General features: G+C 43.9%; 1 protein-coding gene across 5 annotated transcripts in view; it reads left to right on the top strand.

The window, feature by feature from the left end:
- The window catches only part of LOC120901512 (nitric oxide synthase), an 85,374-nt gene that overhangs the window by 56,866 nt on the left and 11,928 nt on the right, over nt 1-16,580 (top strand). For all 5 annotated transcript variants that reach the window (XM_040309528.1, XM_040309530.1, XM_040309526.1 and 2 more), the window contains exons 5-11: nt 4,673-4,835; nt 8,337-8,428; nt 9,375-9,516; nt 9,684-9,998; nt 10,129-10,310; nt 10,432-10,546; nt 11,212-11,306. In XM_040309528.1, coding sequence (XP_040165462.1) covers nt 4,673-4,835; nt 8,337-8,428; nt 9,375-9,516; nt 9,684-9,998; nt 10,129-10,310; nt 10,432-10,546; nt 11,212-11,306 — 1,104 coding nt within the window. The remainder of the gene's footprint in view (nt 1-4,672; nt 4,836-8,336; nt 8,429-9,374; nt 9,517-9,683; nt 9,999-10,128; nt 10,311-10,431; nt 10,547-11,211; nt 11,307-16,580) is intronic.

Below are 16,580 nucleotides of genomic sequence, written 5' to 3'. Positions count from 1 at the left end.
GCCAACTTACCGCCCCAAAAGCCCAAAACCACAACCACGTGCGTGTAAATTTGTCGGTCAATTGTTTAGCTGAACTGGCAACGGTTAGAATCACATTTGTCAGTAACAATTAAGCTCAGAACCTCGCGCTTACATTGATCGAAGGGCGGAAAACGGGTTGCAGCAGATACGCACGCGGTGTCCTTTCCCAGCCACCGGTTGATTGTGAATCAATTGCTGGCGGTGTTCCGGTTTGCACTGTGTTTGTGTGTGAGTGTGTGTATGACCAATTCACTCCAGACGACATCGCAAAAGTTGTTCACACTTTCGGAAAAGCGTCCCGATATGCGGCTCGGCTCGGTGCTTGTGGTGCTGTGCATCGGCAGCACTCTGCGTGTCTGCAAAGGGTACGGAAATAAATCCCAGCTCCCGTAATGGAATGGCCGGATTAAAATGCTATCATACCGGTACCGGTGCTCGGTGGGTTTGGGAGAGGAAAACAACCCGGAATGCATTTCGGTGCAAAAGCTACGAGGTGGTACACCGATTGGTTGCAAAGGCGGGGGTATATTTAGAGCTGTTTGAATTGCTTGCAGTTCAAGTGTTGTGGTGTACGTTTTTAGTTTTTTTGTGCGGTTTAAAAGGCGTTAATAATTCCATCAGCTACTGTAACCGAGCTTGGTATTTTCGGGCTGTAGGGTTGAGTTTACATTTCGAAGCGGATTATATTTGTTTGCTGCGACTGCAATATTCATATCGGTTCAGCACAGGTAAACGAATTACTCGATAGAAGGCACACAAATTGAGTGAAACATTAAGCCCGTACTGGCGTGGAAAACTGGCGTAACGAAGCATGTGATTCGTTTAATGGCCTCATTTCCGGGCTGTGGTTTTTTTAGACTTCCTCCACCCGGAATGACACGCAAATTTATCATTCACTAAATACCGGAAAATTAGTTGCAACAGTCAACATTTACAAAGCCGGTGGGTGGGTGGTGGGTTTAAAAAAGTGTGGCCGGTATTTTTTACCTACCCCCAGGTGAGTGGGTTATTTTCCTTCCATACGGATGCACGCTCTAATTAGTGGGTTAATGATGGTACCCCCGAAAGCTCTCGGATAATGTTGCTACATCGTTCGTTTTTTTTTTTGTAAATCTCCTCCAAACAAAATGCAGTACACCACCATGCTGGTATAGTTCGGAACACTGTCTGTGTGCTGTTGTTTTATTTTCTTCTCCTGTTTGTTGCAACCAATGTAAACGAAGGAAGATAAATAAACTTCACTGTACGTGAAGTGCTTCGGGGGGCATCAGAAAAATCGTGCAAAGCAAGTATAAGGGAGCATTTGTTCGTGTAAAGGATAAGGAAGCATCAACAGGAAAAAAAACCATGTTCAGTGCGGTAATGTAAAATAACCGAGAGCTATAGGGGTTTGCCAGCACAGACAGGACTGCAGACAGCGATGGTGGTAATTATCCGGCACGAAAGTATCTCAGGAGATAGCACTAAGCCTTGCTATTACTACCATAGTGCATCACGGATGCAGGGAAGCTGACAGATGGGTTCAGATTATGTGGATGGTACTTATTATTGTATCATTCTGTAGAAGAAGAATCCTTAAAGATTCTGAATCATCTATGAAATAGAAATAAGCATTAATCCGTAATAGCGCCTAAATGTATGCTCATAATTTGTTTTTAAACGCCGAAAAGTATGCAATTTGAGATACTCTATACCATTTTTATAATATTTATAAGGCATCAGCAATATTTTTAAATGTTTGCTCATGAATCACTTCAATTTACTCAATCTCCGAAGAAAAAGAGCCTCAATTTGTTTACAGATGGCATACTATTTTAAAATTATCACAAATTGTTTACCACAAACATACACATCCTCATAAACGTTACTATCGACCTTCTAATTAAAGCAACTGTCTTGGCATGGCCGACGGAATAGCATCATTTGGATTACGCATGGCCAGAGTTACACATCATTAGCCAGAGTAAGGGGTTTCCCGTTTCCCCTTTTCCCCCAAAACGCTACAACAATCATTAACAAATCATCATCATTAGCTGCAATTGTTATGTTGGTCGTGTCGCTGCAACAAAGCAGTGTAATATACCGGATCCATTACACGCCGACCGTACAATAAGACCGAACGGTGCGTGCGTCCTAACGACAAACTTAACCCTCTGCCCTGTGCGTTCGTTTGCACGATTGCAGACATCGCAATGTACACTACCATCGGCTCAATTACATCCGGCACGATGATGGTGGCCGTCAGTCCGTCCACTCTACAGTAGGCACAACATGGCCCACGCACTCCAACCCCTCCCAAAAAAAGGAACGCTGTCTTTTAGAGCGTGTAAACGTGACACAGACCATCCGGGCGGGTCTGTGTGCAGTAGGCAAAACATTTCCACGACCCATAAGAAAACCCGACCAGATCGTCCCCGAGGTGGGAATTGTCGGGCCAGATCTTCACCGAGATTTAATCAGAGCCGAGAAAATTGCATACGCAAGCATGAAGGAACGTAAAGGCGACAGTATGATGGTGCGGCCCTAGGCCCTAGCGATGCTGGTTCAGCTAGTAGCAAACGCCTGAATGTAGGCTTTTCGCGCGCTGTGCAAACTCCGGTTGGAGCTTGCTTCAGCATCGGCACCCTGTCGTAAACCTACCGTACAAATCCATTTGCCGTTCGCAATCGGCTCGGAGACAAATAAAAGCGAATGAACGTATCCCGTCATTAGGTTTCGTTCGCACAGGCTGCCTCTCCCAAATGGACTTGGAAGGGATCGGGGGGAAGCGATCGGGCAGGACACATCACGGCAGACGTCATCGGAACGTTTCATCGCTTCGTGATGGGTGCCCTTTGATGGTGCTGATAGTTACGACTGTTGATGAGGAAATGACCTGTGCACTCGGGTGGCCGATCCGGAACGCACATGCATTGTTGATGTGTTCGTTTTTCTTCAGCACCCGTTTTCCTCTTCTGTAGTGGTTGTAAACCGTTGCAAATATGCTTAGCTAAAGCTGGAATATGATGTGTACTCAATGCTAGAGTAGTATTTAGTTGTAGAAACACTTCTTAGTCGCTTTAGAGAGAAGAGCTCTTAAAGAAGACCACCCGAGAAAGGCTGCGTAAATGTTCACCTTGTGGGATCATTCCTACGTGTCCTTCTGACTTTGCAAGTTGTCTTCGCAATGGTCGGTTGGATTGTTCAAACGGCAAGATAGTGTTTGCCTTGTTTGTTTAGTAACATAGCTTGATAGGCATGATTAGATACAGCACGATACACAGGTAAAACTTCCTCGGAAGAGTTATCCAGAAGTAACCTCTTCTAGCGGGTTTCTGCTTCAGTCAACAAGTGCTTAAGAAAATGCGACTCGTCAGCAGGAGCTGTTGAAATTGTTTATCGATAGTTGTGCTCAATGAAAGAGCAGTGCAAATCAGAAAGAAGCAGCAGATTTAAAGAGGTCAGATCGAATGAAAAAGCGCTTGTACAATCGAAAGAGTTACGTCGGCAAACAGTTTCCTCCCTTGAGCAATGTCCGTTTACGTGCTTTTCGTTTGCTTTCGAATCGGGTGGAAGCAAAGCGAAACCGCCACGACAAAGCGCTGTTGAACGATAATGACGTTTATAAAGCAAGTTAGCTGTAGCCATTGTCACTTTTGTTAGCTCTGCTTTGCTTCGTTCTCGTTTGCACAGTGCTTTCCGGTGGAAGAAAATTTCCTTCCAAGATGCAACTGATTGAAAGTTTGCCGTTTAAATTATGAACGGAACCATTTAAAGACGGTGAAGGCTACTTTGCTGCCCTCGTTTCAAGGAGAACACTTTACTTTTTCAACTAATATTGATTAAAGTTACATTAAAACTAGAAATATTTTATGTTGCAGTATGACTTAAAATCAAATTTGAGGCCATTTTTATCATCGCTTTCAATTTATCAAAAACCTACCGAAACAACTACAACCGAGAACAAAGTCACAGCACGGTGGCAATCAGCTAAACGAAAGCGATGACCCAAATACGAACGCGCTAAAAACATAAAAGAAAACACGATGGCAAAAACTTTCAACAAATTATCTCTCACTTCCGACCGGCTCTTTCGGCTCGGTTCCGCACCGCTGAAAGTGACCCCAGCGGGCAAGAATTTAGTAAGCGAAGGAAAAATTATGCCAGATTTGTGCTGCTGCTGCTGCGGGGGGATTAAGAAGCGGCGTGGTTCGTGTGCTCGCGCTTAGCAAGCCACATTTAATCCGGTTCCTTCCTACAGTGTGCGGAAGAAAGCTGTGGGAAAAAGGCGTATCCCAACTAAATGGTACACAGATTTCTTCAATCTGTTCGCAAGATAGCAAACCAAAGTCATCTGCTAGCGCACTAAATTGTTCGAGATAACCAGCGAAATTACGAGGCACTTGCGCTTCCGTGCGGTCGTGTGGGTGTTTTCGTTGTTTTAACATTACGCTCGTTTTTCCTTCTTCTTCTTGTTTCGTTGTGCTTTTTTATTTACTAAAAAGAAAAGGTTTCACCACAGCGCTGTAAGAGCAGAAGACGTTCTTTTTTAACGTTTCTATCTAGGTTCGGTTTCGTTGGTTTCGAGTTACTTTGCTCTGTACGAACGTGCCCTGTCGATCGCTTGCAGCACTAACCGCATCATTCCTTCTTGTGCAATCGTTCTTTGCAGATTAAAATCACCGGCACACGACACGCGCTGGCAGCAGGTGCAGAAGGAGGTGGAAGCAACAGGCTCCTACCATCTGACGGAAACTGAGCTGATCTACGGTGCCAAGCTGGCCTGGCGCAATTCATCCCGGTGCATCGGACGGATACAGTGGTCCAAGCTGCAGGTATGTCACTCGGGGGGAAAGGCACCTCTTTTGATAGAGGCTTCCGTTTAAAAGAAAACAAAGATACACAGCACACAGAGGGTGGCTAATAACAAAAAAAGAGCTATCGCTTTCTTCTCGCAAGCGAAGCACAACAGTGTGGCCAGAAGAAAACGCAAGCAAAAAAGACATCGACGGCGACAAAGCGACCGACAGAATCGCTCCGCATCGTTCTGCGTTGAAACCATACTCCCCCAGCGGACCCGGGCAGAACTCGGGCTTGGTTGAGGGTGATAGTTAAAGTGATTAATTATTTAAATTGAGAGTCATAGTCCTTATGTAATTAGCGTACCCATGCTCCGGAACCGCCAGCCTTCCAGACGCCTTCCAGAAAGTCCCCGCAGTGGAGACAGTTTCCCCTTCGCGCCAGCCAGGGAAGCTTACGCTTGAAAAGCTACAAAATGAACCAGAAGTAATGGAAGGAAATGAAAAGGAACAGAGAGACAGAGAGAGTGTGAAAAAAGAAAACCTCAAGCAAACAGCACGCGCCAAAAGTGTGCTCGATGCCAAGCGTCGTGTGCTAGTGGCTTGTGGTTCAAGGCGGAACAGCGGCAAGCCCAACAACAAGGGTGTAAATTAAATGATGAAGAAGGAAAAATTAAATTATTTTCATTATCGCCTGCCTTTGCTCGCTCTGGGGACTGTACCATGAGCGCGCACATACACACATACACATCTATTTTGCCCTTTTGAGAGAGTGTGTAGTGGGGGACGCAGAAAAGAATGGGAAGCGTAATTGGGTTCTTGAGGTGACGGAGAGCAGCTTGTAGCGGAACGGTGAAGAATGCAAAGCAATCTAAACGTTTTTGCTGTGGGAAGATAGGTTGCTCGAGAGGTTGTTTCTCTTGGGCGTTGCTACACACTTTAGCATTTCCGGGCTGGCTGGCCTTGCGTTCACGCTACCGTGCTGTGGCGTTGGTTGCGTATGAACAATTAATCATGCAAGTGCACTACACTAGTGGCTTGGAGTACATATTTTCCACTCCTCGATTTAAATGATCTTTATGATCAAGAGAGAGAGAAACGAGCCAAGGCTACGATGAAGTTGCACATTCGTTTTAATTGGTTTGTTTATTAAAAATTAATCGCGCATGATTGTAACGGACTGTAGCGCGTTCATGTGATATGAATGGAGGCGCCAAGCTTTTCGTACCGACGGTGAAGTACTGGGCGCTTCCATGTACTTCCATTTACTTTCTCTCATTAGAATGCTGCATGGTGCAAGGAATGAGTGCAGAGTGCTTAAAATTGCAGTTTGTTTTAATTATTGGGGATTATTTGAAATGAAATGGAGACTTACACAGCAATATGAACGGGGATGCTATACGAGGAGAAAGTAATAATCATAAATATCTGCATTCTTCTGAGAAAAGATTGGAAAAATGAAGCTTACTTCACCTCCACTTGATCAGCATTCTTGATTGCCCACCTTTTAAAGGGTTTAATTTAAATAACTGTTTTGCCAATATTAGCATAGGAATTCTTATTTACTGGAAAAAATCACTCAATAGTGGTTTCTGGTCATAGTGAGATCCGGCTGTACATCTCCATAGAGTAGATGGTGTGAGATACTCATCTACTATTATTGGCCAATGGTCAGCGGTATGAACGGTTCATTTTCGGAAGCACTAGTAAATCGTCTACCATTTCATTGGTTAGATGCAGCATCGTAAAGCATTCTCTAGCATAAATCTCTTCACCATTTAATTAAGCTCACACTCGTTGGATGTTTGAGTACTTTCGAAGAAACAAAATTCTATTCCGAAGCACCAGTCTATGTAAGACTGTTTGGTTTACTATATTTTCCACTCAGCTTCTCATTCACCTTTTTATCCCTCTTACACTGACCCTACAGGTTAGGTCTGAAAAGAGCCAAATGATCAAAGTTATATACCCTAATTTTGTCCTTTACTGCAGTTGCACGTCTTCTTTTTTTTTCGTAATATCCCCAAGTAACCGAACTGCTGCAAATGACATGCCATGTAAATGGTTGGTGGTTACCTGCTATTTTAATATGTCGTACTACCACCGTACGAACCTGTAGAATGAGATAGAGCTGCGGTAAACACCTTCATTTTGAGGTACAGAGAGCAAGAGAGAATGAAAAAGTAAATTCTTCTTACGCTCTAATGGCTTACTTTTGCGGAGTTTGTGTGCCACTGTGGCAGGACAGATCCGGTTTTAATTTACATCCTCATAAGATAAACAGTTGGAAAATCGTTGCTAGAAGCGATTTAACTACGAGGTAGAATGGTGCTGGGAGGAGGGAACGTTACAAGCCAGCTGACCACCTGTAAATGTGAGCGCGTGTGGTGTTGGAAATGGTCCAATCTCAACCCACCGCAAAGAACAGATGGAAGCTTTCGGAGCGAAGTGGCTGGTCGTATTTCTTGATCCATTATTTTGCCCAGGGGTTTCGCTCGGACCAAGAAATCCTTTTGCGAAGGAAGCAGCTCCATGAAGCGGGGCATGAATTTGTGCGCTAACGGTAAAGGATTATCCGAGCAAATATGCGGCATCATCCCGTCTGTTACCGGTTGGTTTGGAAGGGGTTTTAAAGAGTTGCTGCGAAAAGGGACTTACAGAACCTAGACTGTGTTGATCCCGAGTGCTGTGGATGCAAGCAAGATGTGAAGAGTTTTAGGGGAGATTGTTAGGATCTTATTCTTATTCACGTAAATGAAAGGTTGAACTACTGATATTGATTATGCAGGGCAATAAAGTTAGAGATTTCGTCCATAGAATTGATTATATTATTTAATCGCTCATCATTCTTACCTTATCTCAATATGGGTTAATTAAAAAGGCTGATCCATCAGTTCATTGGATATTGATTTTGAACTTTAAATCGTGTATGACTATTTCAACACAATTTTACAAAAAAAAAGAACAATTGATAGAGTTTATTGCGTTTACCTTCAACGTATGAAACCAACATTATACGAACTTTTTTGTATTTCAATCGCGAGACTTTTTTTTGCCTCTCCTTTAATGCACCCTCGCTTAATTGGTTCGTTTCGCTTTACGCGAAACGGCAAACCATTTACATCGCAGCATCCCACAGCATCAAACGGCGATAGAACACCGCAATGCACTTTCGACATGTTCGATGAGCATGTTGCCGCAATTGCACCATTTCCGCTTCGTGTCGATCCCCATCGATCCCCGGTACCGGATACAGCCATTACATTACGATGCATCCGAGCCGTGCACCGAGCCCGGCTGGCACGCGAATGGAATCGACTGCATAATCCGATGATCCGATCACGCTGATGATATTGACGATCTTCGGCACGTTTAATACACCGCCGTACCGGAAGGCACGTTGTCGAAGTCTGCTTTATTTTTTCCACCCATCCACACCATGATTCCATGATTTCGAACACTTTGCGTTTACTACGTCGTTACCTCATTTCTGATCCTTCTCTCTTTCTCTCTCTCTCTTTCTTTCCACACGTACAGGTTTTCGATTGCCGATACGTTACGACCACCAGCGGTATGTTTGAAGCGATCTGCAATCACATCAAATATGCCACCAATAAAGGAAACCTCAGGTATGCTCTCCGTGCTTTACCGTTTGTATGTTCCGTACCGTTAATCTTGTGCCAGGGCTTTTGAATAAAAGAGTATGCGCCTGTGTGTGTGTGTGTGTGTCTGTGTGTATGTGAGAGTGTCTGTTGGTTTTACTGCTCACGTTCTCGCTTTAACTGGTTTGCATCGGTGTGAGCCGCACTCAAGTGGTATCCTTTTGCTGTACGACAAAGCTCAGCATGTGCTTCGATCGAGAAACGAGTACACTTATCTTGACACCTAGCGCCCAAGAGTTGAGGGATTTTTTTTCTTATAGTAAAAGGAAGGTTTCTTTATGACGTTAGGATGATTGAGTAAGCGTGTGTATGTGGTTGTCAATTTACTCAATCAAGGTGGAGAACGTTTTGCTCGGAATGTGATACCGGTGATATTGAAAAATAAAATCGGTGCATGGTGATGTTGTGTGATGGTCTTCGTAGAACTCAGCTTTCACTATTCCTTTGGTTCTTTTAATTTTTTTGAATGCTCAACTACTCGGAATGGATGCATTTTTTAAATTGAATTTTACCTTTTTTCTTAAAATTACGTCACAAGAACGCCTAAATGTATGCAATTGTAATAACAAAAGCACTTGTTTAAAACTCCTGGTATCTTCGGAATCTCTAATAAAAGTCTCACCAAGCAGAAATGCATCATTCTAAGCTTCAAAAGTGCATACAGATCCGTCTTACCTTAATCTGTAAATTTACCAAATCATCCCTTTTGTAAACTCCCGTCTTCCTCAAACACACACACACACCCACCTTGACCGAATTCAATAGAGCTAAATCATTTTCACAAGATAATCGAACAGATTCAATTTTTCACTAATACCCACTAAGCCGCCCATTTCCTTGCAACCACCGATAAAGTCGTCTGATCCGTCCTCACCGTTTCATTTTCTCGTCTTTCTCTCCCTCTCTCTTCTAGATCGGCCATCACGATTTTCCCACAGCGCACGGACGGCAAGCACGACTACCGCATCTGGAACAATCAGATTATCTCGTACGCCGGCTATAAGAACGCAGACGGTAAAATTATCGGTGATCCGGCCAATGTCGAGTTTACTGATGTATGAAATCGAACCCATAGCGACCGATAGCGAAGTAGCAGCGGCAGCCCGCACGTGACCACTCGTCTTACCTCGTGTTTTCGTCTTTTCTTTTCTCGTTTCATTCGCGGTCGGTTTGTCTCCACTCCTTTGCGCGCCCCACTGCTTCGCCTCACGTTTGATCTCAGTTTTGCACCAAGCTCGGCTGGAAGAGCAAGCGCACGGAGTGGGACATCTTGCCGCTGGTGGTGTCGGCGAACGGGCACGATCCGGACTACTTTGACTATCCGCCCGAGCTGATCCTGGAGGTGCCGCTGAGCCACCCGCAGTTCAAGTGGTTCGCGGAGCTGAACCTGCGATGGTACGCCGTGCCGATGGTGTCCTCGATGCTGTTCGACTGCGGAGGCATCCAGTTCACGGCGACCGCGTTCAGCGGCTGGTACATGTCGACCGAGATCGGTTGCCGCAACCTGTGCGATGCCAATCGGCGAAATCTCCTCGAGGTAGGCCTGTTGATAGCGGTTAATGATAGCGGTAGACGTAGATAATGTTGCCATCGCGCGTGTCAATAATTTGATTGATTCTCTTGATGGTAAAAACTCGTCTGATTTTTTTTCCTTCTTCCCAACACAGCCAATCGCCATCAAGATGGGACTGGACACACGAAACCCAACCTCGCTGTGGAAGGATAAGGCGCTGGTGGAGATTAATATTGCCGTGCTGCACTCGTTCCAGAGCCGCAATATTACCATCGTCGATCATCACACCGCCAGCGAGAGCTTCATGAAGCACTACGAGAACGAAACCAAGCTAAGGTAATGGGTTTTGCGCTGGGAGTATCCAATCCTTTCGCACGTGATGGGAAACAGTTTCTCTCGTCTGTCTTTTTGCCTTTACTAAACCGTTGCTTAACGTTTTCGCTACCTTCGATACCAGGAACGGTTGCCCGGCCGATTGGGTATGGATTGTGCCGCCAATGTCGGCCTCGATAACGCCGGTGTTTCATCAGGAAATGGCCCTCTACTATCTGCGGCCGTCGTTCGAGTATCAGGTGGGTAGCTTACCTGTGCTGCGGATGGTTTGGGTGGTAATATTCAAAGTGAAATCGATCATAAATTGTGTGCCCGCTTCTATTACTAGTCGTAAATTAAAGGTTTTGTTTTTACAAATTGAGATACTTCCGTTGGGTTCTCCTTCCCTCACGATGTGTAATGAATTCTAAATAAATTTAAAAAATGAACCGATAAGTTTTATTCAAAATCTGACATATTAAAAATGGAACGGACACATTTTGGACCGAAAAGTTTGGTTGAATTTACTCGAAAATGGATTAAAACGCCCCGAAGCCACCCGAATGGTTTGATTGTTTAAACACGTTTCTAATTTTACCGCTCGCACTCTGTCCCGTCCCTCAAAAGGACAGAAAAATGGGTACAAATCAATGGAGGAAAAGTTTTCTACTATCTCCGCTAACGTGAGCGCTGTGCTTGTATCCGCTCCATCCAGTGATGGGGGGAATGAAACAGAAAAAAGGTGGACCTGAGGTCCATTTCGGAACGGAAAACGTGATATAATGCTTATCTTTTTTTTTACTTCATTTTTTTCTTCATGGATGAAATCGTTTAAATTTAACTGCCTTTGAGCTATATTCAATCTGTGTATTTAAATTGCGTGTACAAAGGACTTAATATTCCATTTTTATTTCCATTGTAACAGGAATCAGCAATGAAAACGCACATCTGGAAGAAGGGGCGAGATTCGGCGAAAAACAAGAAACCTCGCCGAAAGTTCAACTTCAAGCAAATAGCTAGGTAAGAGTTGTTCATTTTTTAATACATAAAATACTTCAAATTGACAATTAATTGTGCCATAGTCTATCTGAGCTTGATATGGATGTGTTGGTGTTAACTGAAACATGGCTCGATGGCTCCTTCCCGTCCTCTCTTATCTCGGAGGATGCGTATGTCATCTATCGCTGCGACCGAAATTCTCTCAGCAGTAACCGTTGCCGTGGTGGTGGTGTACTCATTGCCTGCTCTTCCGTGATGAACACGTCAACTTTATCACTGCCGTTCGACTCGCTGGAGTCTGTTTGGACAATTGTTAAGCTTCAAAACCTTGCAATCTATATCGGCGCCGTTTACATTCCACCCGATCTGCGTTCTTCCGAAGAAGTCCTTGACGATTTGCATGAGAGTGTTAGTTTCGTTGCTGGCAAACTTAAATCAAATGATCTTATGGTGTTACTTGGTGATTTTAATTCACCATCACTCTCCTGGCAACCGTTTGCATCGTGCGTTAAGCACTTCATTCCTACTGGTGTATCTCGTGAAAATGTTTCTCTGCTTGATGGAATGTCGGTAAACGGTTTGCTGCAATTATCTGGCATAAAAAATATACGCGGAAGTCAATTGGACCTTCTATTTGCCAATGCTGCCAATGCTATGCCTTCTTGGAGCGCTGCTCCCCCGTCATAGCTTCACCTGTTCCACTCGTCGCGCTAGACAATTATCATCCTGCTCATGAGACAAGTGTGCTCCTTACGCACTCTCGCCCTGCATCCTCTCAACGAATACCTACGGCTCGTATGTTCAATTTTAGGAAACTGGACTACCAAAAGCTTCATCGTATTTTTAGCCGGTACCGATTGGTCCTTTACTGATGCTGACTGTGACATAAATCAAGCTGTAGCAGCGTTTACTAATGTAATCACTTCCGCCTTCCCTTCCTGCTGTCCTCTCCTATCCTGTCTACCGATCCCGTCTTCACTCCTTTTCCGTACCATAAACTCCTTCCTACTCCTTCGAGAATAATTGTATACTATAGTCAGTAAGCACTATTGCTGTAACCCAACGTGGCCGAGCAATGAATAAAATAAAAATAAAAATAAAAATAAAATAAAATATTTCATCTATATACATTGCTTGATAAGCGGCAACAAACGATTAATTTCCAACAAATTGTATTACACGAATGACGGGGCCGTATTAGAAGCGGAAATGAAAAATAAAACACCACCAAATGATCATCTGCTACCACACCAGATGTAATTCTTTTCCGGTTTCCGGCAAAGGAAGACAAGGAAAAATTGAACCATCAATCCGAGCATCGTACATGTGCAAGGTTTAACTTGAACGGTTTCGTGCTTTTCTTTTCCAATGTGCAAGGGAAAATGAAAAAGCGAAAAAAACACACACAATGGTTCCAAACAATCGCTCTTTTGTTAGGAGGAAAACAGAGATTATTATTTGTCTACCTGCTTAGCAGCAGGAAGGTCTGCACGGTGGATCATGGATGGTAAAGCACACCAAGCGATAGACACTTCAAAATGGACCCTTTTGTTGGTGTTTTTCATAATTGTTTCCTCGCCTTGGGGCAGTTTTAAAGAAATGGGTTTTGATAGACAGATGGTACAAACTCTTTAATTATCTGGTACATTCCTTTCGATGTCATTTATTTTTATTCGTGCTACGTAAAAGGTTACCATTTTGTTAACATTCGAACACATTTTGCTTGATTGAAAATTGGAACCTCGCTCTGCTAAACCGAATGACTCATAAAACTAATATTCTTTTCTCGCTTATTGAATTCGATAAAGTTTGTCGATTTGATCACGAACGGATTAGCGCTCGCTTCAGTAATAATCGTTGAGCTGAGGGAATGGAATTACCACCAGAATTAGATTCAATTGAACTGAAGCTACATTCAAGCTACCCGCTGCAAAAGCTTCAGTAGTACGGAGCTGGCAATCCTTTTGGAACTCCATCCAAAAAAAGAGGAAAAATCCCCCAACCAACATCAAACGAAGCGTGGTTTGTGTCGCCGAAAAATGGCGTACCGCACCCCATTGAACCCATTCATTGGCTCCCCGAACAAGAACACACACACACACACTTTCTCACTGCCTGTGCAAGGAGCAAAATGCCAAATCAAAGTGCAACGAGCCGGGAAAATCGGAAAAAGTCATAAATTTAATAGCCCAATCATCGACCACAGCCAGACCACAGAGCGGCATACTGTCCAGTTCGGGTTGGACTGTGCTTCTCACGTACGAACGAGCCACACACACACACAAAGATGACCGGCAACGAGCGTTGATTTTCCGGCACGCATCAATCTCGTCCCGGCACACTGTCGGTGGCAGGTTTTCGATACCATACCGGCATCGTAGGCCGACTATCACGCTTTTGTAACGCATTATCATCGCTCGGTGTATCCGGGTCGCAGGAAGGTTAGTTTTTTTTTGGCTTTTCTTTTTCGAACAAAAAGCACAATTCGGTGGAGGAAAAATTCAAATTTTATCCATATTCATACATTGCAGAAAGGTGGCAACATTGGTCACGCATGTAAAATAGTAAAGACTGATGCATTTTTGATCGATGGTTGATTATGGATTAGTGACGTTACGTGAATCAACAGTTACTAAATGACTTTCATATTGCTGCTGTTTGGAATAGATTTAATGGTTTTACAAATTTGCCACATTTCCCATCAACTGATCAAATGAAATTGAATAATTATTATGCTACAAATTGAACGAATACATTAAACAGAAACTCACACACTTCCCGCACAACACTTTCCACCAGAAAAAGCTTCAAACGAAAGCTCGATCCATGGTGGTCAATTTCTGCTCCCAAATTTGCCAATAAATATTTGCCAACGGTTCCTGCTAATGGAAGTGCGTTGAGTGCAGTTGTGCAGGTACAAGCCCTTTCGCTCTGCGTAGCTCGGTTTTCCGCTTACACATTGGCGGGGTCGTTTGCAATAAATGTTTACAAGAGTGCAGCACCCCGACCATCATGATCAACGGTTAAGCGGCCAACGGAACACACAACTCTTGCTGGAGCGAAGAGGCTCGAACGCGTGTGTGCTTATGCCAAAAACAGAAAATACCAACCGAGCGAAAGCATTTCGACTCGCTTCCATGCGATCGAGAAAAATCAAGCGAATGGAAAGCGAAGCAGTCAGAGGTAGCTAACGATTGGTTTTAGGTTAGCAGCTGGTAATAGCAGTGGACGTCGGGGCCGTTTGAATGTTGTGTGCCAGTTCGGACGAGGGTGTTGGTGCCCAGGTGAACAATTTTCCAACTCACTTTTCTGCTGACAGAGTTCGAAAAAGGGTGAAGCTGCACACGGTCCGCTGCACATTCTGTTTGATATTTGAGTGCAGCAGCCATTTTCGGAGCCAAAACGGTTGTTGTTTCCTCGACTCTGGGGAAACTTGTCTACTTTCCTCCAACGATTGGAAATGGAGGAATGTACTATTGTAATTTTGTAAAATTGCATAGGAGTTTCGACATTCTTTCATAAAGAATTTTATCTGCTTTTACTGCATTAATTGAACATATCTCCGTTCTGAAAGGATTACCATCAAATCGATCCATTTTTGAATGCATCTTGCATGTGGTTGCCTCTGGCCATTTTGCTACCACAACCTGTGGCTTCTTGTCTACTTTTATGACTGCTGAAGCACATACATTGCTTCTGTCGGTACAAATTTAATTAAAACACTTCAAAAGGATGACCGAAACGGGTCCCCACAGAATGAATCGTGCTGTGATGTTTGCTTTGAAAATCGCGTGCTACCTTTGAGTCGTTTTAATAAGCTATGCAGAACATTTTCAATTACCTTAGTGTAATATTATAGCAACATAGCATAAACATACAATTTGCTAAAATACGCTTCCTCCTGAAATCACGTCCAATGTTGCTCAGCCCATCTCATTTTTGGTGACGATCACTTAATATCCGCATTAATGGAGAGTTTAATATTGGTCATAAAAATAATAACCACGTACACACGCACCAGGACACACCAGGATTGTCACCCTCAATAAACCACCTGTTTCCCACTTCGACTTGCCCTTTTTCTGCCATTCCAAAAAAAAAATCCTGACAAGCGTGGACAAGGCCACGAGAAAAAAAGAACCTAATCTACCGCCGGTCATGAATGGATGAAAATCACTCTACATTAAAAAGTACGTACCACCACCAAACTTGCAATGGAGCAATCGTGTTGCTTTTTCCACGCTTCGTGCTGGAAGGTTCGATGCTTCACGGCGACAGAAAAGCTTCCAAATTCTCCGCCCTCTCTGTGTTCGTGAACGTTTCCGAAATTCTTGGAGCAAAAGATGAACGAAACACAAAAAATAGATTGTGACGAACAGGAAGTACCATGCTCTTCTGTGCCATGTTACTGCCATCATCATCAAATTGCTAACATAACAGCCAATTTACACCATTCGTCCGCCATCTGCAACCATCCGAGGTGGAAAGGGAGGATGGTGCAAGCAAGGAACCGGCAGTGACTTTTGACCTTCTGCCTCCCCGTAGCTGGCAGTTTGTCGCCAGCTGAAGTGAGAGTTTGAAACCGGACGGCACTCTGTCCCGTGCTGGCACTTGAACGCACGCAGAAGCGAGCCGTGTGTCCTTACGGAAAATGGTTCACTTTTCCGACACGATTGAATGGAGATGGCGCAATTTTTCGGTGCCGATTTTTCCTTCTTTTTGGACTTTTCTATTTGGAAACTACTTCATTTCTTTCAACATTCACGTGAACGTTCAGCTTCGGCGTTGTGTGCAATGAAGGGGAAAAATGAGCGCCAACCGAGGGGGGGGGGGGGGGGAAGGAACGGTCAAAAGTGGAACCAATAAAAATGCCATAATAATCAAATTCAATGACCATTGGGGCGTTTTGGGGGACGGATGGAGCGACAAACAATAGCAAAACGCGAGAAAAAAAAACTAGACCTTGGATAAAACGATCATAGCTTAAATGGGCAAACAGGAGCTACAACCGGACGAACGTAAAATGCATCGTTTATGTGCAAATGATCCTTTGCATACGAAAGCGATTGTGATGGTGAAATGTGTCTCATTTTTCCCTCTAAATTCTTGTGGAGGGCTTTGTTTTGCGCTGGAAAAATGCAATTACAGCGAATATTTCTCTCTGTCGGTGGTACTTATGCAACGATTTAATGCAATTTAAATTGCATCCATCTTTCCAGACGTTTTTGGGAAGATTTCTTAACGACATAATGCCATCCTTTTTAAGAAATCTTGAATTGTTGAATCTTGAGCGTA

This window comes from Anopheles arabiensis, chromosome 3 (genome assembly GCF_016920715.1).
Source record: "Anopheles arabiensis isolate DONGOLA chromosome 3, AaraD3, whole genome shotgun sequence".
NCBI classification, from domain to species: Eukaryota; Metazoa; Arthropoda; class Insecta; order Diptera; family Culicidae; genus Anopheles; species Anopheles arabiensis.
The sequence above is the reverse complement of the archived record's forward strand: the minus strand, read 5'-3'. Positions and strand labels throughout refer to the sequence as shown.